General features: G+C 42.3%; 1 protein-coding gene across 4 annotated transcripts in view; it reads right to left on the bottom strand.

Moving 5' to 3' along the window:
• The window catches only part of herc4 (HECT and RLD domain containing E3 ubiquitin protein ligase 4), a 170,956-nt gene that overhangs the window by 117,247 nt on the left and 30,207 nt on the right, over window positions 1-23,502 (bottom strand). For all 4 annotated transcript variants that reach the window (XR_010977042.1, XM_068052414.1, XM_068052416.1 and 1 more), the window contains exons 5-9: window positions 21,871-22,092; window positions 8,244-8,335; window positions 1,658-1,788; window positions 716-876; window positions 142-218 (exon numbers count right to left, since the gene is read on the bottom strand). Coding sequence is in view for 3 of the 4 variants with exons in the window: in XM_068052414.1 (XP_067908515.1) it covers window positions 142-218; window positions 716-876; window positions 1,658-1,788; window positions 8,244-8,335; window positions 21,871-22,092 (683 nt within the window). In the remaining variant the exon portion in view is untranslated. The remainder of the gene's footprint in view (window positions 1-141; window positions 219-715; window positions 877-1,657; window positions 1,789-8,243; window positions 8,336-21,870; window positions 22,093-23,502) is intronic.

Below are 23,502 nucleotides of genomic sequence, written 5' to 3'. Positions count from 1 at the left end.
GTAGCTGGGGAGTATTATTCACGGTTGCTGTTGCTTGCTCTCCATTATGCAAAATACATCTACTCGACCTGAACTTCAAAAATGGATAATTTCAAAATTTCATTTTTTGAAAAGCATTCAATATAAAATGTTTAGCATTACCTGCAATTTGAAATAATGTGCAAAACTTTGATCACCTCCAGAGAAAATTCTTTTAATGCAGTAACTGCTTTTGGCATCTAGAATAATGAAAAAGTTGATTTATCAAAATGTACCATTTTCTATAAAATCTAGTTTAAGTTACATGTATTTACATCCAGTAAATGGAAGGGAGTACATCAAAGCACAGCAAATCATAGACCAGATTTATTATTGAAATCATTTACAATCTTTTTGCTCAAATTTGAAGTAATACTATTAATGGTAAAATAAATGTCATGTGGCTCAACAGAGCTACATTTTCCCACAGTAAAGAGCTCAACTGGATTTTAAAAGTTCTGCAGTGGAAATAATATATAATTTGCTTAAGTTTGAAAGTTTAAAACATTTCTACATTTACATCTAGTCAATAATATTGGAATCACAACTAAGTGAAAGAAATTTGGGCATAATTATAATAACTCAGAATACAGACTACAATGAAGATGAACTGAGAAAAATGAGGCAGAGGGAGTCACATTTATAGGAATTGAAAAATAAAAAACTTTTATACAAGCATATATATACTGATACCTACTGATAATTGGCAAATACGGTCCACCATGAGGAACCCATGCTCCCTTCACCGTGCAGGGACTTTTTCTGTTACTTGTAGACCCAGTTCCTAGTTGACCATTTCCTCCAAGACCAAACGAATATACCTTTCCAGACGATGTAACAAATGCTAGCGTGTGCTGCCTTTTTTAAAAAAAAGGCCATTTTGAAGTCAATTCCTTTTCTATTTAGATCACAGAATGCAGAACTATAAATCCTTATAAGAACCACTAATTTACAAGAACCTTTGCTATGCAGAACTCCAGGATTTTTACCAGTGTTCTGAATATGAATTTTACCAATACTCCTAAGAAAAAGACAAAAGTTCATTTTGAAAGGACATTAAATTAGAATACTCCTAAAGCATTAAATTCCACAGGAGATTAGGGGGATTGGGAGCACTTTTCACCTTCACTGCCTAGTCTGTAATGTGGCTGAGCAGACTGCCTGCCCTTTATAGAACCTGGCCAATTTTTATCCCAGTGGGCATCAAGCGGATTAAACCACGGACGGGTAATCCCTCAAGAAACCAGATTACTGCCCAGGCAGCGAGTGTGAAGGGTATCCTATGGCAGTTAATAGTTCCATCCCCACATAATATGCATAAAGTACAATTTAAGAATTAGACCCATATAGCACAATTCCATCAGCTCTTCTGTTGAAAACTGCAAACCAGTAGTACTCCTGAATAACATTTTCAACTGCTGTTTTTGTGATCAGACAAGAAAAGAGACAAATTCAGAAACAAGATTCAAAGGAACAAAGTCAAAAAAGTTGAACGTTACAGTACAGAATTATGCTATGTAAGCAAGTACCAGTGACTTGTAATCTTCCAGCATATAAACACAACTTAAAAAGTTTAGCAATATGGTAGTAAAACCAAATCAAACCTCTATACATTCTTCCTTAAGAACAGGATACTGACCTTCCACAAGCAATCTGTGTGATTACATATCCCATCAATTCAAAGACTTTTCTTGGATTTATTTCATGGTTTGTGCTGTTATGCCCCAACTGGCCATAGCCTCCAGCACCAAACGTAAACACTCCACCTTCCTGGAAAAGAAAACATTTGAATTACAACCATATTTAAGCAGTAGTAATCAACCATAAGCAATAGGAGTAAGCCAATCGGGTCCTCAAGCCTGCTCCACCATTCAATAGATCATCTACCTCAACTCCACTTTCCCACCCTAACCCTCAATTCCCTTAGTCTCCAAAAATCTAGTGATCTGAGTCCACAACCCTCTGGCGTAGAGAATTCCAAAGATTCTCAAATCTGAGTAGAGTGTTAGTGAACTGGAATACGTCATTTAGTCCCTTGAGCCTGTTCCACCATTCAAGGAGATCATTACTGATCTGTGGCCTAACTCCAAATACCAGTCTTTTCCTCATATCTTTTAATGCCTTTGGTTAACAAAAATCTGAATTGCAGGTTTAAAGTTAAAATTGACCCAGCGTCAATTGCTATTGCAGAGAGTTTCAAATTCGACCACCCTATGCATGCAGAAGTCTTTCCTAACTTCACTCCTAAAAGGCCTGGTTCTAATTTTCATACTATGCCCCCTAATCCTACACTCCCCAACCAGCAGAAACTGTCTCTCTCTACATTATCAGGTCCCCTTAATATCTTGAAAACTTTTATCAAATCACACCTTAACCGTCTAAATTGCAGGGAACACAAACCAAGTTTGGCTCATCTCTTCTTGTAAGTTAACCCTTGGAGTCCAGGTATCATTCTGGTAAATCTATGCTGCACTCCCTCCAAGGCCAATAGATCCTTCCTCATTAGTGTCCAGAGCCAAACACAGTACTCCAGATGTGGTCTAATCAGGGCTCTGTATAGCTGTAGCAAGACTTCTAGGCATAGACAGTGTCATGGAGATAATATGGCACACAAGGAGTCTATTTGGCCCATTGAGTCCATGCCAGCTCTCTGTACAGCAATCCAGTCAGTTGCATTCCCCCGCTCCATTCCCACAGCCCTGCAAGCTTAGTTCCCTCAAATACCTCTCCAAGTTTCTTTTGAAATCATTGATCTACTTCCGCCACCCTCGTAGGCAGCAAGTTCCAGGTAAACCTCACAGGCCCCCCTGCCCAAAGATTTAAATCTATGCTCCATATTGCTTATAGCATCAGCTAATGGAAACAGCTTTTCTGTCTACCTTACCTAGACCTGTCATAGCCTTGTACACCTCTATCAAATTTCCCCTCAATCTTCCTTGCTCCAAGGAGAATAACCCCAGCTTGTCCAACCTAACCTTGTAACCAAAATCCCTCATCCCTGAAACCATTCTGGCAAATCTCCTCTGTATCCTCTCAAGGACTTCAAGTATTGTGAACTGTGAGGAGGATAGCGATAAACCTCAAGAGGACATAGATAGGCTGGTCGAATGAGCAGACAAGTGGCAGATGAAATTTAATGCAGAAAAGAGCAAAGTAATTCATTTTGGTACGAAGAATGAAGAGGTAATATAAATTAAAGGGTGCAGTTCCAAAGGCGGTGCAGGAGCAGAGGGTCTTGGGGGTATATGTGAACAAATCATTAAGGTTGCAGGGCAGGTGGAGCAAGTGGTTAATAAAGCATAAGGATACTGGGATTTAAAAAATAGGGGCATTGACTACAAGGTAAGGAAGTTATGATAAAGCTACATAGAGCACCGGTTCGGTCTCAACTGGAGTATTGCAAGGCCAGCATTTGTTGCCCGTCCATACTTGCCCTTGAGAAGGTAAGCTGCCTTCTTGAACCGCTGCAGTCCATGTGGGGTAGGTACACCCACAGTGCTGTTAGGAAGGGAGTTCCAGGATTTTGACCCAGCAACAGTAAAGAAACAGCAATAAAGTTCCAAGTCAGGATGAGATGTGGCTTGGAGGGGAATTTGAAGGTGGTGGTGTTCCCATACTTCTGCTGGCCTGGTCCTTCTAGGAGGTAGACATCGCAAATTTAGAAGGTGCTGTCAAAGGAGCCTTGGTGAGTTGCTGTAGTTTATCTTGTATATGGTACACATCACTGTCAGTGGTGGAGGGAGTGACTGCTTAAGTTGGTGGATGGGTGCCAATCAAGCAGACTGCTTTGTCCTGGATGGTGTAGAGCTTCTGAGTGTTGTTGGAGCTGCACTTATCCGGGCAAGTGGAGAGTATTCCATCACACTCCTGACTTGTGCCTTGTTGATGGTGGATAGGCTTTGGGGAGTCAGAAGGCAAGTTGCACGCCACAGAATTCCCAGTCTCTGACCTGCTCTTGTAGCCACAGTATTTATATGGCTGGTCCAGTTCAGTTTCTGGTTAATGGAAACCCCCAGGAGGTTGATCGTGGAGGATTCAATGATGGTAATGCATGTCAAATAAATGCCTAGGAGAGGTGGGATTAGATTTTTTATCGTTGGAGAGAGTCATTACTTGGTACTTGTGTGGCGTAAATCAGCCCAAGCCTGAATGTTGCGCAGGTCTTGGCACAACTGCTTCATTTTCTGAGGGATTACAAATGGGACTGAATGCTGTGCATCCCAAATTCTGGCCTTATGATGGAGAGGTGGTCACTGATGAAGCACCTGAAAATAGTTGGGCCCAGGACAGTGCCCTGAGGAACGCCTGCAACAATATCCTTTGACTGAGATGACTGAAAGAAAGACTTACATCTGAGTGCCTTTCATTACGTCAGGATATCCCAAAGTGCTTTACAGCCAATGAAGTATTTTTGAAGTGCAGTCACTATTGTAATGCAGGTTGGCCTCAAACAACCAATTTGACCTGCTTTTTATGGACAGGACATACCTGGACAATCTTCCACTTTGTTGGGGTAGATACTTATGTTGTAGCTGTACTGGAACAGCTCGTCTAGAGACATGGCTTGTTCTGGGGCATAAGTCGTCGTTCAGCACTACATCCGCATTACTGTTGAGGCCCATAGCCTTTGCTGTATCCAGTGCATTCAGCCACTTCTTGATATCATGTGGAGAATTGGCAGATGATTGGCATCTGTGACCTCAGGAGGAGGCCGAGATGGATCATTTATTTGGCACTTTTGGCTGATGTTGGCAAACGCTTCAGCCTCGTCTTTTGCACTCACACGCCAGGCTCTGCCATCTTTGCAGATGGGAATATTTATGGAACCTCCTCCTCCCATTAGTTGTTTAATTGTCCCACCACAATTCACAATTGGATATGGTAGGACTACAGAGGTCTGATCTGACCCACTGATTGTGGGATTGCTTAGATTTACCAGTAGCATGCTTTACAGATATCCATGAGGTAGCTTTGGAAGAGCTTGAATGACTTATTTCTGTCCTACTAAAAAATGGTAATAGTGGAGCAAGCATTGTATGTATTACTTGGCAAGTTTTTTAAGTAACCTAGCTGACAAACTAAATGGAATAAAGTTTTATACAACCAACATAAGAAGCCACACTATAGAGACAATCATTTTGGAAACAATGCTTCAACTCTGACTGGTGACAGAATCCAAAGAAAATGACCTCTTGATGCAAGTGGAAACAGGATACATAACTCGCGTAAGCCCAAGAACTGCTCAATCAGTAAGCCAAATGGGTTGATCAATAACCAATACTTCGCTCTCATTGACCATGTGGTGGGTGAGCTGAGAACAGGGAGGGTGAGCGAGAGGATTGTTGACAGGACAGAGAATCAGGGACGCAGAAGAATATTTAGAGATGTAAGACACAAAGTGAGAGAAGTGGATGCGAAATTATGGTGTTAGGTGGAGGAATGAGAAGGCTATTAAGATGGTGTGCCAACAGGCCAACATTGGGAGGGGACAATGAAGGGTGCATAAGAAACAGGAGCTGGAATAGGCTTTTTGGCCCCTCGAGATTGCTCCATCATTCAACAAGATCATGGCTAATCTGATCGTGGCCTTAAATCCATTTCCCTGCCTGACCCCATACCCTTTACTCCCTGTAGATCAAAAATCTAACTCAGCCTTGAATATATAAAATGTCCCAGCCTCCACTGCCTGCTGGGGTGAATTCCAAAGATTAATGACCTTGAGAGAAGAAATTCCTCTTCATCGCCATCTTAAGTGGGAGATCCCTTATGAAACTGTGCTCCCTAGTTCCAGATTCCCCCATAAGGGAAAACATCCTCTCAGCAACTACCCTGTCAAACCCCCTCGGAATCTTAATATGTTTCGATAAGATCACCTCTCATTCTTCTAAACTCCGATGAATATAGGCCCAACCTGCTCAGCCTTCCCTAATAAGGCAATCAGTTCATCCTAGGAAGCAACCTAATGAACCTTCTCTGAACTGCCTCCAATGCAAGTATATCCCTCCTTAAATAAGGAAAGCAAAACTGTACACAGTACTCGAGGTGCAGTCTCACCAATACCCTGTACAGTTCTAACAAGACTTCCCTAATTTTATACTCCATCCCCCTTTGCCATAAAGGTCAATATTCTATTTGCCTTCCCAATTACTTGCTGTACCTGCATGCTAACCTTTTGTAATTCACGTATGAGGACACTCAGATCCCTCTACTGCAGCAATCTGCAGTCTCTCGCAGTTTACATAATATTCTGCTTCACTACTCTTCTCACCAAAGTGGACAACCTCACTTTTTCTCATATTATACTCCATTTGCTAATTTTTTGCCCATTCACTTAACCAATCACTTTGGAGACTCTGTATCCTCCTCATAATTTGGTTTCCTACCTATCTTTATATTGTCAGCAAATTTGGCTACAATACACACAGTCCCTTCATCCAAGTCATTTAATATAGATCCTAAATAGTTGAGGCCCAGCATTGATCCCTGTGGCACCCCTTTAATTAGGGGAGTTTACCAACCTGAAAATGACCCATTTATCCTGATTCTCTGTTTCGTTAGTTCGCCAATTGTCATGCTAAGCCCCCACCTACCAAGAATGAGGCACATTAATTTTGTCATGAACATTAATTTTAAACTGTTACCGGAGTGAAGAAAGGACTTGTTAAGCAGATCAGCCGTGGCTGGAAAAGACATCTGTATATTAACAGATGGTGATTGGAATGACAAAGGACCATTCCCTGAAACATTCAACCCACAATGGATGTTGATCACCAGGTATTATGTGTAAGATGAGCATTCCAGAGACTGTTAAGATAATACAATTCAAGACATGGTCAGACCAGTTATTCACATGACTAAACTGCTTGGCAACCTGGGTTTTTCTGAATTGTACACACAGTTTGAACTGAGAAGATCTCTCCTGTCTGCTCCCATCTCTTTCTCACACAAGCCTCTGAATCCACTGAAGACACATGAACCCCAAGAGAGAAAAGTCTCCTACAGCAAACAAGGTTTAAGAACATTGGGCCCCAACGAAAAGCAAGATCTGCCTACAATCAAAGACTCTAGTTGAGCTCGAAGAACCATAACAAAATCTCTTCAGATATTGCCTCAAACTTATCCACTTTATTTTTCTTCTGCTCTTTTCTGTCTCTATTTGCATGTGTGTATCTCGTATGCAAGCTAATGTGGGTGCGTAGTGATCGGTAGGCATTAACTGAATTAGAGTTTAGGATTTAATAAATTTCAAACTTTCTTCTTTAAACCTAAGAAAACCTGTTTGTGCTCATTTCTTTGCCCTACAATTGAAAAGCAGTGAACAAGGATTCACCAAGGGGGAGCTAAAAACACGGTGTGTTTAAAATTAAACCCTATTAACAGTAAGACCAGGTGAAGGCTGAGAGGAACCCCTAGACACCTTTCTTACCTGGTTGTAACACCAATCCTCTATCCATGCTAATACATTACTGTCAACACCATGAACTCTTATCTTGTGCAGTAATCTTTCATGTGGCACCTTATTGAATGCCTTTTGGAAATCCAAATACACTACATCTACTGGTTCCCCTTTATCCACCCTGCTTATTACATCCTCAAAGAACTCTAATAAATTTGTGAAACACTATTTACCCTTCATTAAACCATGTTGACACTGTATGATTGTATTAGGATTTTCTAAAAGTCCTGCTACCACTTCCTTAATAAGGGATCCGAACATCTTTCCAATGACAGATGCAAGGCTAATTGGCCTATAGTTTCCTGCTTTCGGTCTCCCTCCTTTCTTGAATAGAGATGTTACATTTGCAGTTTTCCAATCTGCTAGGACCTTTCCAGAATCTAATTACAACCAATGCATCCACCATCTCTGCAACCACTTCTTTTAAGACCCGAGGATGCAAGCCATCAGGTCCAGGGGACTTGTCAGCCTTTAGTCCCATTAGTTTTCCTAGTATCAGGAGATGGCAAGAAAAAGTGACAGTATGTAAAGTCTTTACTTTTTGATCTACAAATCCCATTATTATACACTGGTTTTTCGGTAAGTGTTGCCTACACTGCTGAGAAACAGCAAATCCACACTAGCATTTTGATACTCGTGGAAAATCTGAACGACTTTAGTAGTTGGACTTTGAAGCACAAAATTTACATTTAAGATAGTACAAATCACCCTGCAACTTGTTGAAGCATATGCAATCCATTCACACCAGAGCAAAAATCCCGATTGCTACCTTTGTAAGAGCAGCAGTGTGATCTTCGCCACAGCACACATGGACAATTTTCTGTGTTCGTAGAGATTTCAACAGGGCAGGAACATATCTGTCTGGGATCAAAATTTATGTTAAAGTAAGAAACTTTGAATAAAATAGAAGAATTGTGTGGTCGACAATTGTAATTTGAAAAGAATAAATCAGATATTTGATTGTACATAAAAATAATAAAATCTTACACGCACTAGAATATAAATTACACATAGGCTATAGGCTGGTCTTTGATTTCCAAACACTTTGGGGTCTAGCTTGATAGCAGCTTCTCTAACCAAAGAGTTAAAATCATATCTCTGCCCACTCAATATAAATGCTGCAAGGTTTGACATTTGGATGTATTTGGGTGACTGGCTTAAGAGAGGATCCAAGCCATATAATTAAAGCACAAAGCTGCTTTGTGATTTGCTGGTCATGTGCCAGTTATGAAGATAGATTGGAAAAGTTAGGACTGCTTTCTTTAGAGAAATGGCGGCTGGGAGGAGGTTTGATGGAGGTACTCAAAATCATGAGGGGTCTGGACAGAGTAGGTAGGGAAAAACTGTTCCCACTCATTAAAGGATCAAGAACGAAAGGGGACAGATTTAAAGTAACTGGTAAAAGAAGCAAAAGTGACATGAGGAAAAACTCTTTCAAGGAGCGAGTGGTTAAGGTCTAGAACGCACTGCCTGTGTGCGCGGTGGGTGCAGGTTCAACTGAAACATTCAAAAGGGAATTAGACTGTTACACGAAAAGGGTTACGGGAAGGCGGCAGGGAACGGCATTAAGTGAATTGCTCAGAGAGTCACAGCAGACATGATGGACCCCGAATGGCCACCTTCTGCACTATAACAATTCTGTGATTCTGACTATCAGCTTGTTTTCAATTTGACAGTCCGTCAGACAGTTAAACAAATCCACAAGACCAGAAATTATTACACCTAGTCTGTATCAATTGGAATGTGTCCAAGTCTTTCAAAGAGACCAGCACAAGCCAGCTAACTCTAATAGTTGGTAAAATACAGAACAATTAAATGTATTATAAATACAATGTAGCACAGACTTTGAAAACCATTGATTATTTTCCTTCTGAGTAGTTAGATTAATTTAACATTTATGCTGCTTAAAAAAACTTTAAATTCTTTCGTGGCATGTGAGTGTTGCTGGCAAGACCAGCGTTTGCTGCCTATCCCCAACTGCCCTGGAGAAGGTGGTGGTGAGCTGCCTTCTTGAACTGCTGCAATCCATCTGATGCAGGTACATTCACAGTGTTGCGGGGAACAGAATTCCAGGTTTTTGACCCAACGACAGTAAAGGAATAAAGGCAATATAATTCCAAGTCACAATGGTGCGAGGTTTGGAAGGGGAATTGCAGGTGGTTGTATTCCTATGTGTTTGCTGCCCTTGTCCTTCTAGGTGGTAGAGATTGTGGGTTTAGAAGGTCCTGTCGAAGGAGGCTTGGTGAGTTGCTGCAGTGTATCCTATAGATGGTACACACTGCCAGCACTGTGCGTCGGTGGTGGAGGGAGTGAATGTTTGTGAATGGGGTGCCAATCAAGCGGATTGCTTTGTCCTAGATGGTGTCAAGTTTCTTGAGTGTTGTTGGAGCTGCATCCATCCAGGCAAGTGGACAGTATTCCACCATACTCCTGACTTGTGCCTTGTAGATGGCGGACAGGCATTGGGGAGACAGAAGGTGAGTTAATCGCCGCAGAATTCCCAGCCTCTGACCTGCTCTTGTAGCCACAGCATTTACGTGGCTGCTCCAGTTCAGTTTCTGGTCAATGGTGGCCCCCAGAATGTTGATAGTGAGGCATTCAGCAATGGTAATGCCATTGAACGTCAAGGGGAGATGGTTAGATGGTAATGCGGTCAGGAGCTGAGTGGCGCTGGCGGAACCCAAACTGAGCATCAGTGAGCAGGTTATAGCTGAGCAAGTGCCACTTGATAGCACTGTCGATGACACGTTCCATCACTTTGCTGGTGATCGGGAGTAGACTGATAGGGCAGTAACTGACCGGGTTGGATTTGTCCTGCTTTTTGTGGATAGGACATACCTGGGCTATTTTTCACATTGCCATGTAGATGCCAGTGTTGTCGCTGTACTGGAACAGTTCGGCTAGGGGCGCGGCTAGTTCTGCAGCAGAAGTCTTCAGTACTATTGCCATAATGTTGTCAGGGCCATAGCCTTTGCAGTATCCAGTGTCTTCAGCCTTTTTTTGATATCACATGGAATGAATCGAATTGGCTGAAGACACATCTGTGATGCTGGGGACCTCAGGAGAAGGCAGAGATGGATCATCCACTCGGCACTTCTGGCTGAAGATGGATGCGTCAGCCTTGTCTTTTGCACTAATGTGCTGGGCTCCCCCATCATTGAGGATGGGGATATTTGTGGAGCCACCCCCTCCTATCAGTTATTCAATTGTCCACCACCATTCATGACTGGATATGGCAGAACTGAGAGTTTAGATCTGATCCGTTGGTTGTGGGATTGCTTAGCCCTGTCTATTGCAAGCTGCTTCCGCTGCTGAGCATGCACAGTCCTGTGTTGTAGCTTCACCAGGCTGACACCTCATTTTTAGGCATGCCCTCCTGCACTCCTCATTGAACCAGGGTTGGTCCCCCACTTGATGGTAATGGTAGACAGCGGGATATGCCGGGCCATGAGGTTACAGATTGTCGTTAAATACAATTCTGATGCTGATAGCCTCATGGATGCCCAGTTTTGAGTTGCTAGATCAGTTCAAAATCTATCCCATTTAGCATGGTGGTAGTGCCACACAACACGATGATTGGTATCGTTATAACCAAGGAGGGAGTAATGCACTGTTAATTCAGTCCCACTACTCCTCAGATCATAGCATATTAAATAACATTTCCCACCTACCAGCGAATAGCCCAAATTAAACACTTCATTTGTCCCCCAGAATAAAGCACAAACAGGTTTCTTTAAAAGGACATTAACGATTAGAAAATAAGTAATTGGTCTTAACTAACAAGATAAATCTACATCGGAAAACCCCTTATTTCCTTAACCCTCATGCATACAGACTCATATTAAAAAAAAAATGGTAAACCAGGGAAAAAGGATTTTTGGTTTACAGCTGTTTCTTAGGAATAGAATAATAATTGAGTTTATCACATTCTGGTAGGAAGTGTTCGGTATGGTGAGATGTCCCAGTGTTGAATAGGCAGATGTCACTCAGTCTCCCCAGGCAAGGTTGATGAACAGTCTAGGATGGATTGGCTTTCAAGTCCATTTGTCTGCAGCAGGCGACGCATAGGTCTTTCAGCAGGGGTACAGCAACCAGTCTGCTTGGATTTTTAAAAATCAGCAGTCAATCAGTAGAAGCTTTCTTGTGTTTTCAGGATCTCCCAAAACACAGGAGGCAACAGGAACCACTCTGGACACAGGAATTCTTCAGAGACAGGAGGCAATAGGAATCTGTCACCTTTCAAATGCAGGATTCCTTTATTAAGAGATCAAGTCTCCTTTATAGAAAGAGGTAACACGTTTCTGGGTCCTCCTCCCTTGCTCCAGGCAGGTCAAAGCAAAGATTTCAAATGCCTGCCCTTTGTCCAATTCACAGGCTTTTTAAGGGGTCCAAGGTGAAAAAAGAACCTTCATGAACATGGTCACATGTCCAGACACAGTGTCTCCCCCGTCACTCAAAAGCTGCTCTGAAGAAGGGTCAAACCCGTGGTTTCCTTGAAATTGCTGGCTTTCCTGTCCTTGTACAAGTTCAACTTTTGTTATGAACATTCTTTCAAAACATTGCAGGAATTCCAACTACTTGCAGGTGTCTTCCACTGAGCAAAAATCCTTTGCTTAGTTTTTAAACACACAGAATTCTAATCTTGTTTAAAATACAAAAACCACAACATTTGTAACACCTCTGCCCGTGGCAAAATTAAATGCCATTTTTGAATGCGCTTCATTGCAAAGTAAAAACAGAGGGTGAAAATATTTTTTAAAAATTTTTTTGCACTCATGTCCCCCATTCACATTACTGGTAGTTAACACAATTTTGCTTCGTACCATCTTTATGCATGTAGCTCAAAGTTAAATGTGACAATGCATCTGCGATAACACTTTTTTCCCCCGAAATGAGTACAATCTTCAAGTGATAAAGCTGTAACAATAAACTCCATCTGAATATTCTGGCATTTTGGGTTTCAAATTTTTCCACTAAGATTCTTCCAATCAGCCAATTGCAACCTTCCAACAGTCTCCCAGTTGTTTCATGTGTTCCTTCCAAGTATCTCTGTATATTAGCACATCATCAAGATACACTACACAGTTGGGAACACTGGCTACCACTTGATTCATTAGTCTCTGAAAAGTTGCTGGGCATTTTTTAGCCCGAATGGCATCACACAGCACTGATAAAGACCGCCGGGTATGACAAAAGCTGATATTCCTTTAGCTCAAGGTGTCAAAGGAACTTGTCAGTACCCCTTGAACAAAGCTATCTTTGTAAGAAACATGGTACTGCCCACTGTCAATACAGTCTTCCAAGCGACAAATTGGGTAGGAGTCTGCTTTTGTTACTCATTGACTTTTTTCTGTAGTCTATACAAAGTCAGGTTGACCCATCAGGTTTAGGCACCAATACTACTGGTGAACTCCAGCTGCTTTGACCAGGTTAAATTAAGTTGTTTTCCAGCATGTACTGGATTTCTGCTTTTACTTGTGCCTGTTTCTCTTAAGCTGCAAGGTTGCTGTTTTATAGGAATGGATTCCCCTACATCCACATCATGTGTGGCAAAGGTTGTACATCCTGCCTTATCCCTACAAACACTTAAGTGCTGTGAGTAGCTTGGTTAGGTCTTCTTGTTGTTTTGCATTTAAGTACAAAATCATGTTGTCTAATTTTCCTAGCCATTGTGTATTAGCCAACCGGATAGTTGGAGGTTCAATTCGAGAATTGGCTCGGACGCCTTCCGCTTCATCTTCACTATCCCTTTCATTCTTATCTGTCCCCATTATCTGACATACCTGTACTGGCTTATCCTCCTCCTTGTGATAATATTGCTTTAACATATTTATATGAGACAGCCGATTCTTTTTCTGGCGATCTGGGGTGTCAATCAAGTAATTTACCTTACCCACTCTTTTGACTACTTTATATGGATTACTGAACCGTGCTTTTCATGGTTCACCCCATAAAGATAATAATACTAACACTTCATCCTCTGGTTGAAAAGTTTGGGTCTTTGAGTTTTTGTCTGCCTGTTTTTCCATACTGGTTTGGGATGCTTTAAGGTGTTCCTGAGCCACATTGCAAGCTTTCGTGAGTCTTTCCCAGAACACGGATACATAATCTAATACTGAAGATTCATTCCTTTGTTCTAAGGACCTGTCTTTGATGAATTTTAGAGGACCTCTTATCTCATGTCCATAAACCAATTCAAAAGGACTAAAACCTGTAGACTCATTTGGTGCATCACTAGCGGCAAACAACAGAAAGTCTAGCCCTTTATTCCAATCATGGGGATTTTCGTGACAGTATGCTCCAATCATTGTTTTGAGAGTTTGATGGTACCTTTCTAAAGCTCCGTGTGTCTGTGGGTGATATGCTGAAGATTTTAACTCTGATACCCAAATTACCCAGGACTTCTTGAAATATCTTAAGACGTAAAATTAGAACCTTGATTAGATTGAACTTCAAATGGTAATCCATATCCCGTAAAGAATTCGGTCAACTTCTCTACTACTACTTCAGCAGAAATGTCCCCGAGGGAATGACCTCTGGAAAATCGAGTAGCTATATCCATGATGGTGAGTATACATTGACGTCCCACTTTTGATTTTGGCAAGGATCCTACAGTCTACCAATACTCTACTAAATGGTTCCTCAATAACTGGCATGGGAATTAGGGGTCGGTTTTATGGTAGGTTGCAGTTTTCCTGCCATTTGGCACGTATGGCATGTCCTATAAAACATTACCATGTCCTTTGTAAGGCCTGGACAGTAATAATGTTGACTTATACATGATTGGGTTTTCCAGATCCCCATGTGTCCTGCTAGAGGAATGTCATGTGCTAACCTTAATAATTCCTGGCGGAATTTAGGCTGTACCACTACCTTTCGGACAAACGTCCAGTCTTTGTTCGCAGGTCTATGAGGCTGTCTCCATTTCCTGCCTGTGTGGAGTTTGCAAGTTCTCCGTGTCTGCGTGGGTTTCCTCCGGGTGCTCCGGTTTCCTCCCACAGCCAAAAGACTTGCAGGTTGATAGGTAAATTGGCCATTATAAATTGCCCCTAGTATAGGTAGGTGGTAGGGGAATATAGGGACAGGTGACGATGTGGTAGGAATATGGGATTAGTGTAGGATTAGTATAAATGGGTGGCTAATGGTCGGCACAGACTCGGTGGGCCGAAGGGCCTGCTTCAGTGCTGTATCTCTAAATCAAATCAAATCAAACCCTGTCTTCAACATAATAGCCTTCTGGAACTCCTTTTGCCTCAGCTTCTGTCAGAGCCAACTGTGCTATTCTAAGTAACTCTGGATCAGCTTGCTGTGCTGCAATTATAGAAAATTTGTTAAACATCTCATTTGGATTATCTAAATCCCCAAAGAAACTTTCAGACACTTGGCAACTGGCTTGTGGTGCCAATTTTACCTCCGACAATGGAACTTGCTTAGCCATTGCTCGGGTTACTACACACGCAGGAAATATTCCCAGAACTTGTTCCTCTAATTGTTCGGTTTCTTTAACGTTCCTTGATTTCTTTGTGACGACAGGAGAAACTGAGAGTTTTGTTCTGGCCAAATCATTCCCTCGGAGTAGGTCAATTCCCTCTACCGTCAAACTATGGACAATTCCTACGGTTACTATTCCAGACATTAGGTCACACTCTAGGTGCACTCGATTCAAAGGTACGGGTATATACTCCCCACCAAGACCATTAACGAAAACTTCAGCTTTCAGCGCGCTCTGGTGGAAATGTGATAACTTTCCCCAGCAAGAGAGTTTGGGTTGCTTCTGCATCCCTAAGTATAATGATCGGTTTGCCTGCCTCACTTGAGGGATATGGAGTTACTTTTCCTTTTTCAAGAATTCCTTATAACTTTCATAGAGTTATACAGCACAGAAACAGGCCCTTCAGCCCATCTTGTCCATGCCGGCCATCAAGCACCCATCTATTCTAATCCCATTTTCCAGCACTTGGCCGTAGCCTTGTAGCCTACGGCATTTAAGGTGCTCACCTAAATACTTCTTAAATGTTGCGAGGGTACCTTCCTCTACCACCCCTTCAGGCAGTGTGTTCCAGATTCCAACCACCCTCTGGGGGAAAAGATTTTTCCTCAAATCCCCTCTAAACCTCCGGCCCCGTACCTTAAATCTATGCCCCCCGGTTATTGACACCTCTGCTAAGGGAAAAAGTTTCTTCCCATCTAACCTATCAATGCCCCTCAATTTATCTCAATCATGTCCCCCCTCAGCCTTCTCTGCTCTAAGTATATTTATGGGGGGAAAGCAGGAACAGGTTACCGAGTTGGATGATCAGCCATGATCATAAAGAATGGCAGAGCAGGCTCGAAGGGGCCGAATGGCCTACTCCTGCTCCTATTTTCTATGTTTCTAAAGGAAAATAACCCTAGCCTATCCAGTCTCTCTTCATAACTGAAATAATCCAGCCAGGCAACATCCTGGTGAATCTCCTCTGCACCCTCTCCAGCGCAATCACATCCTTCCTTTAGTGTGGCAACCAGGACTGTACACAGTACTCCAGCTGAGGCCTAACTAGTGTTTTATACAGTTCCATCATAACCTCCCTACTCTTATATTCTATACCTCGGCTAATATAGGCAAGTATCTCATATGCCTTCCTAACCACCTTAACTACCTGTGCTGCTGCCTTCAGTGATCTATGGACAAGTACACCAAGGTCCCTCTGACCTTCTGTACTTCCTAGGGTCCTACCATCCATTGTATATTTCCTTGCCTTGTTAGTCCTCCCAAAATGCATCACCTCACACTTCAGGATTAAATTCCATCTGCCACTGCTCCGCCCATCTTACCAGCCCATCTATATCATCCTGTACTCTAAGGCTTTCCTCCTACCATTTACAACACCACCATTTTCGTGTCATCCGCGAACTTACTGATCATACCTCCTATATTCATGTCTAAATCATTAATGTACACTACCAACAGCAAGGGTCCCAGCACCAATCCCTGCGGTACATCACTGGTCACAGGCTTCCACTAGCAAAAATAACCCTTGACCATCACCCTTCTGCCTCTTGCCACTAAGCCAATTTTGGATCCAATTTGCCAAATTGCTCTGGATCCCGTGGGCTCTTACTTTCTTAACCAATCTCCCATGCGGGACCTTATCAAAAGCCTTACTGAAGTCCACGTAGTCTACATCAACTGCTTTACCCTCATCTACACACCTAGTCACCTCCTCGAAAAATTCAATCAAATTTGTTAGACACTATCTCCCCCGACAAAGCCATGCTGACTATCCCTGATTAATTCCTGACTCTCCGAGTGGAGATTAATCCTGTCCCTCAGAATTTTTTCCAATAGTTTCCCTACCACTGATATTAGACTCACTGGCCTGTAATTACCTGGTTTATCCCTACTACCTTGCTTGAATAATGGTACCACATTCGCTGTCCTCCATTCTCTGGCACCTCTCCCGTGGCCAGAGAGGATTTGAAAATTTGTGTCAGAGCCCTGCAATCTCCTCCCTTGCCTCACATAGCAGCCTGGGGATTTATCCATTTTTAAGCTCGCTAAAACCTCCTCCCTTTCAATGTTAATTTGTTCAAGTATATCACAATCTCCCTCCCTGATCTCTACACCTACGTCTTTCAGGTATCTTATTTTCAACCCCTTTACTCACTTTGGTTTTTGTACCTGGTTTTACAGCTGCCGTCAATGCTACAGCCTGGTCTGCATTACTCTCAGTCAAAGCCCCTTTCTCTGCATTAGCTTTGTCTACCCCAGAAAGTCCCTTGGGTTTACCTCACAACTTCCAGCATCCTGAATGAAGATGTCCCACCTTGTGGCAATGATAACATTTCAGCTTACGGACATCACTTCTATCCTCAGCACCTTCCTTTCTGGCCTGAGGAGGGGATCCTGGGGCGTTCCCAGCTGTTTCTTCTCGCCCCCAGCTACTTGCCTTCATTTCACTCTCCCACCTTCTATCCTTCTCGGGTTTGTGGGGGTGACGGCACCACAAACCGATTGCCAAGTATCTGAAAGTTTCTTCGGGGATTTAGTTCCATCTCTTTTAATTTGAATTCCCTTGCTTCTCTCTGAAATGCTCTCTTTCTCCCTTTCCTCTTATTCAAATTCAAGTTTTCTTAATTCTTTGTCAACCGAGGTCTAACTGAATCTTAGCCAATTCAATTACATCACTCGCTATTACGTCAATTACCTCTGCTTTTTTAGCACCTGATTTCAATTTTAACACCAATTGTGCTGCCAACTCTCAGTTTAATCTTGGTTAAAGTTTTCAAGTCACTGAGGGACACATTCTCCTTTCCCAGAATGCCATTCCAGTGGCATAGACTCTACCCCATTATAGAAGAAATCTGGTTCTTTTTTCTCAGCTGTTTAGTCCCCTTATAATTAATGTAATTAGCGTTGGAATCAATCCCGTCAAGAGCCCCCAATTAATATGTTATGACCAAGGCGGGAGTAATGCACTGTTAAACCAGTCCCACTACTCCACAGGTTATAGCATATGAAATAAAAGTTTCCCACCTACCAAAGAACAGCCCAAATTAAACGCTTCATTTATCCCCCAGAATAAAACACACCAAACAGAGTTTCTTTAAACAACATTAACTATTTATTAGAAAATAATAGGTCTCAACTACTAATGAGATAAATCAATATAGGAAAATCCCTTATTTCTGTAACCCTCATGCACACATATTTTTTAAAAAAGGTTAATTGGCGAGAAAGGATTTTTGGTTTACAGCTGTTTCTTAGGAATAGAAGGAATAATAAAAATAATTGAGTTTATCACATTCTGGTAGGATGTTTTCGGTACGCGAGGTAAAGGCCTGCTCAAGTCTGCAAAAAAAACCCCGATCTGAGCCGGACAGAACCACATCTGATCCGAGCCCGACCTGGCCTGAGTCCGTCCATTTTTCCCCACGCCCAACCCGACTCAACCATCAGTTAACTTAGCTTCCATTTTTTACTTTGTTGCTGATCTGCACTAGCTTAAAAAAACTAACAAAACCACCTTTCTAGTCAAAAAATTAACAGTGGAGCCACTTACCAGTGATAAGAGTGTGCCCGACCCGAGCCTGAATGCCGGACCCGGAAGTGCAACCCAACCCCGACAAGTCATCGGGTCCCGTCAGGTAGCAGGCCTTTAACATGAGGTGTCCCAAAGTCGAATAGTCAGATGCCACTCGAAGTCTCCCCAGGCGAGACTGATGAACAGTCTGTGATGGGTCAGCTTTCAAGGCAATTTGTCTTTCAGCAGGGGTGCAACAACCAGTCTGCTTGGGTTTTTAAAAAACAGCAGTCTAACAGTAGAAGCTTTCAAAACATAGGAGGCAACAGGAACCACTGTGGATGCAGGAATTCTTCAGAGACAGGAGGTAATAGGAATCTGCTACCTTTCAAAAGCAGGATTCCTTTTTAAGAGTTAGCTTTCTCTGTAAAGGAGACATGCAACACTTTTCTGGGACCTCCTCCCTTGCTCCAGGCAGGTCAAAGCAAAGATTTCAAATGCGTGCCCTTCGTCCAATTCACAGGCTTTTTAAGGGGTCCAAGGTGAAAAAAGAAACTTCTTGAACACGGTCACATGTCCAGACACAGTGTCTCCCCCGTCACTCAAAAGCTGCTCTGAAGAAAGGTCAAACCCCTGTGGGTTCCTCGAAATTGCTGGCTTTCCTGTTCTTGTACAACTTCCTTTCAAAGCACCCATAAAGTTCAATTTTTGTTAGGAACTTCCTTTCAAAACATTACAGGAATTCCAACCATTTGCAGGCATCTTTCACTGAGCAAAAATCCTATTCTTATCTTTTAAAACACACTGAATTCTAAGTTTAAAAAAAAATACAAAATCAAAACACTTGTAACAGTATCCTCAATGCGAAGACGGGACCGCGCCGCCACAAAGACTGTGTGGTGGTCACTCCTACCAATACGGTCATGGACAGATGCATCTGCGACAGGTAGACTGGGGAGGTTGAGGTCAAGTAGGTTGCTCCCTCTTGCTGGTTCCCTCACCACCTGCTACAGACCCAGTCTAGCAGCCATGTCTTTTAGGATTCAGTTAACTCGGTCAGTGGTGGTGCTACCAAGCCACTCTTGGTAATGGACATTGAAGTCCCCCACCCAGAGTATATTTTGTGCCCTTGTTACCCTCAGTGCTTCTTCCAATTGGTGTTCAATATGAAGAAGCACTTATTCATCAGCCGAGGGTGGCTGGTAGGTGGAAATCAGCAGCAGGTTTCCTTGCCCATGTTTGACCTGATGCCATGAGACTTCATGGAGTCCAGAGTCAATGTTGAGGATTCCCAGGGCAACTCCCTCCCAACTGCATACCACTCTGTCGCCACCTCCAGTGAGTCTGTCCTGTGACAGGACATCCCCAGGGATATTGATGGTGGTGTCTGGGACATTGTCTGCAAGGTAAGATTCCATGAGTATGAGTACATCAGGCTATGGCTATGTCAGGCTGTGGGACAGCTCTCCCAATTTTGGCACAAGCTCCCAGATGTTAGTAAAGACGACTTTGCAGGGTTGACAGGACTGGGTGTGCCGTTGTCGTTTCGGTGCCTACGTTGATGCCGGGTGGTCTGCCCGGTTTCATTCATTTTCTTACACTTTGTAGTGGCTTGATACAACTGAGTGGCTTGCCAGGCCATTTTAGAACGCATTTAAGAGTCAATCACATTGCTGCGTGTCTGGAGTCACCTGTAGGCCAGACCAGGTAAGGACGGCAGATGTCCTTCCCTGAAGGACATTATGAACCAGATGGGTTTTTAACAACAGTCGACAATGGTTTCATGGTCATCTGCCGTGGTGGAATTTGAACCCATGTCCCCAGAGCATTAGCTTGGGGCTCTGGGTTACCACTATGCAACCACCTCCCCAGGTGGCAAGCTGTAACTAGTGCAGTGCCACAGGGATTAGTGCTGGAGCCTCAAATATTTACAATCTATACCAATGAATTAGATGAAGGGTCCAAATGCCTGATCACTAAATTTGCTGATGAGACAAAGATAGGTAGGAGAGCAAGTTGTGAAGAGAACAAATTGTTTGCAACGGAATATAGATAGGTTAAGTGAGTGAGCAAAAATTTAGCAGATGGAGTATCATGTGGGAAAATGTGAACTTGCCCACTTTGGGACAAAGAATAGAAAATCAGTACATTTAAATGGAGAGAAATTGCAGGACTCTGTGGTACAGAGGGATCTGGGTGTCCTGGTACATGATTCACAAAAAGTGAGCAGGTACAGCAAGTAATTAGGAAGGCAAATGGAACATTGTTTATTCCAAGGGGAATGAAATATAAAAGTAGGGAAGACTTGCTACAGCTGCACAGGATGTTGGCAGACTGCATCTGGAGTACTGCATACAGTTTTGGTCTCCTTACTGATGAAAGGATATAACTATTAGAAGCAGTTCAAAGGTTCACTCAACTGATTCCTGGGATGAAAGATTGGACAGGTTGGGACTTTATCAATTGGAGTTTAGAAGAACGAGGGGCGATGGTGTTGAAACATACAAGATCCTGAAGGGACTTGACAGGGTGGATGTTGAAAGGATGACTCGAGCTAGACGACTCAGTTTAAAAATAAGGGGTCTCCCATTTAAGACAGGGATGAGGAGACATTTTACCTCAGAGGGTTGTTAGTCTGTGAAATTCTCTTCCCCAGAAAGCAGTGGATGCAAGGTCATTGAATATTTTTAAGGTGGAGTTAGATAGATTCTTGGTTGACAAGGGAGTCAAAGGTTATAGCGGATAAACAGGAAAGTGGAGTTGAGGCCACAATTAGATCAGCTATGATCTTATAAAATGGCAGAACAGGCTTGAGGGGACGAATAGCCTATTTCGTATGCTCGCATTTGATGTCAAGGGCAGTTACTCTCACTTGAACTCAGGAATTCAGCTCTTTTGTGCATGTTTGGACCAAGGTTGTAATGAGGTCTGGAGCCAAGCACCCCTGGTGTAACCCAAGCTGAGCTTCACTGAGCAGGTTATTGCATTATTGCTAGTTATCTATTGTTCAATAAACTTAATTGACTATAAAAAGCATAAAGCAAGATCTTGTGCTGTGACTCATTTAAGATGGATTCTAGCAGAAAAAAAATTCCAATTCTATTTGTTCACCTGGACATGCAATAACACATCTTGATTTAGGTCAAGTGAAGATACCCTCACAATCTTAAAGAACTGGCACTCACCTGAGAGAGCAATCTAAATACAAAAGCCAAAAAATCTAAAGTGAGTGCAGAAAAAAAAAAATCCATAAATCTAACCAGAGGGCTCAACAGCACTCTCATTTGATCAATTAAGTTACAACAAATTGTAGCAAATATGCCTTAAAATATTTTTATTTTTGTCTGCTTTTAAATGTCTGAAACAAGATGCTGCAGGTTTCTGACTACTCACCATGTTCATCATTCAGACCAAGTTGGCCAAATTTGTTGCATCCCCAACCAAACACAGCCCCTGAGAGAGAGAGTGCAAAGCTGTGTGCTCCACCTGCTGCAATCTGAACAAAAGGAACACCATTTAAAGATCTAACAGGTTGCGGTGATGGCTGGTTTCCAATATCTCGACCTAATCCCAGTTGCCCATTCTTATTCTGTCCCCATGAGAAAGCTTGACTTCCTGAAAGACAGTATGTGAACAATTAAGAATCAAATAAACTGAGAAAATATGATATACAATATACATACTTTTCTCCTGTCGCACACATTTCAGTTAAACAAGGCTACAACGCTGCCATGTATTTTTAAACTCTCACTGTTCAGTGATTTCCAGTGGTAGTATCTTATACTTGCATAGTTAATAACCTGATTGGTACAGCATATTGAATTTCTGCACAAACAGCAAGTTCCAATAATGCAGGACTGAGCAAAGGGGAGGCACAGACTGTAGTACTTTTCTGTGGTCATTCAAGATCCACGTGGTTCAGAAAACAGAAAATCAAACAAAGGGCCTATAAGGTGTGCTGCAAGCTGATAGCCACCTCTGCATCCAAAATGGTTTATGTTGCCATTCAGGTCAGTTCGGTCTTTGGAAACACATGCATAAATTACATCTTTTTGCAATGTGCATCACCAAGGAGGCAGCAAGGCCAATTCGTTGACACTTCTGACATGCCATTAAGAAAAGCAGAATGATCAGCTGAACACTGGTTGCTCTTTATTGCCTTGTCCAACTAAACAATAGAAGTGCATGCAACGAACTAAAAAAAATTGCCTACTACCTAATTGCTCACTGTATGCCTGCACCCCAAGGGAAATATGTTAAGCTATATTATTTTTGCCCCAAAATATTGTTTTCATGATAACCAAAATTTATTAGAATACATTTCTTCACTTAAAAGGTTGTGGATCTTTGGGATTCTCTACCCCAGAAGGCTATGGATGCTCAGTTGTTGAGTAGATTCAAAAATCTAAGGAATATGGGGATAGTGTGGTAAGGTGGAGTCGAGGTAGAAGATCAGACATGATCGTATTGAAAAGCAGAGCAGGCTTGAAGAGCTAAATGGTCTACTCCTGCTCCTATTTCTTATGGTTGTTTAGAAAAACCACTGTTTTATTTGGACAAATAATAACCAATTTTACTAAATGGATGGTAAATAAAGAACAAAAATTTTAGCTGACAAATTAACAGCTTAAATTCCAATATTCTGGAATTAGTTTTAATTATATTATTTAAAAATGACACTTTTAACGCCATATACTATTTAGCAAGCAATCTCAAATTTCTCCTATTCAGGAACTACTCTGAAGAAGCTGTAACAAAATTTAAAATAAAAAGATGCTCTTTCTCCACCACAATCTTAGGGCATCAAAGCCTTATCCTCTGCCATATTTTCCAAGCTCCCCCTCCTCTGCTATTTTGCTGTAACCATTAAACACCCTCTGTAACCATTTTTTGTGTCTTTACTTGTCCCATTACCATCTCCTTTTTTCTTGCACGATCATCCCTTTTATCATTTAATGACGCCTGCCCTCAAACCCAGAGACCTTCCCCTCATTGCTCTTTACCCATTCCCCCGCCTTCATTCCT

This window comes from Heterodontus francisci, chromosome 20, assembly GCF_036365525.1.
Source record: "Heterodontus francisci isolate sHetFra1 chromosome 20, sHetFra1.hap1, whole genome shotgun sequence".
In the NCBI taxonomy this organism is placed as follows: Eukaryota; Metazoa; Chordata; class Chondrichthyes; order Heterodontiformes; family Heterodontidae; genus Heterodontus; species Heterodontus francisci.
This window is presented reverse-complemented; position numbering and strand designations above follow the sequence as displayed.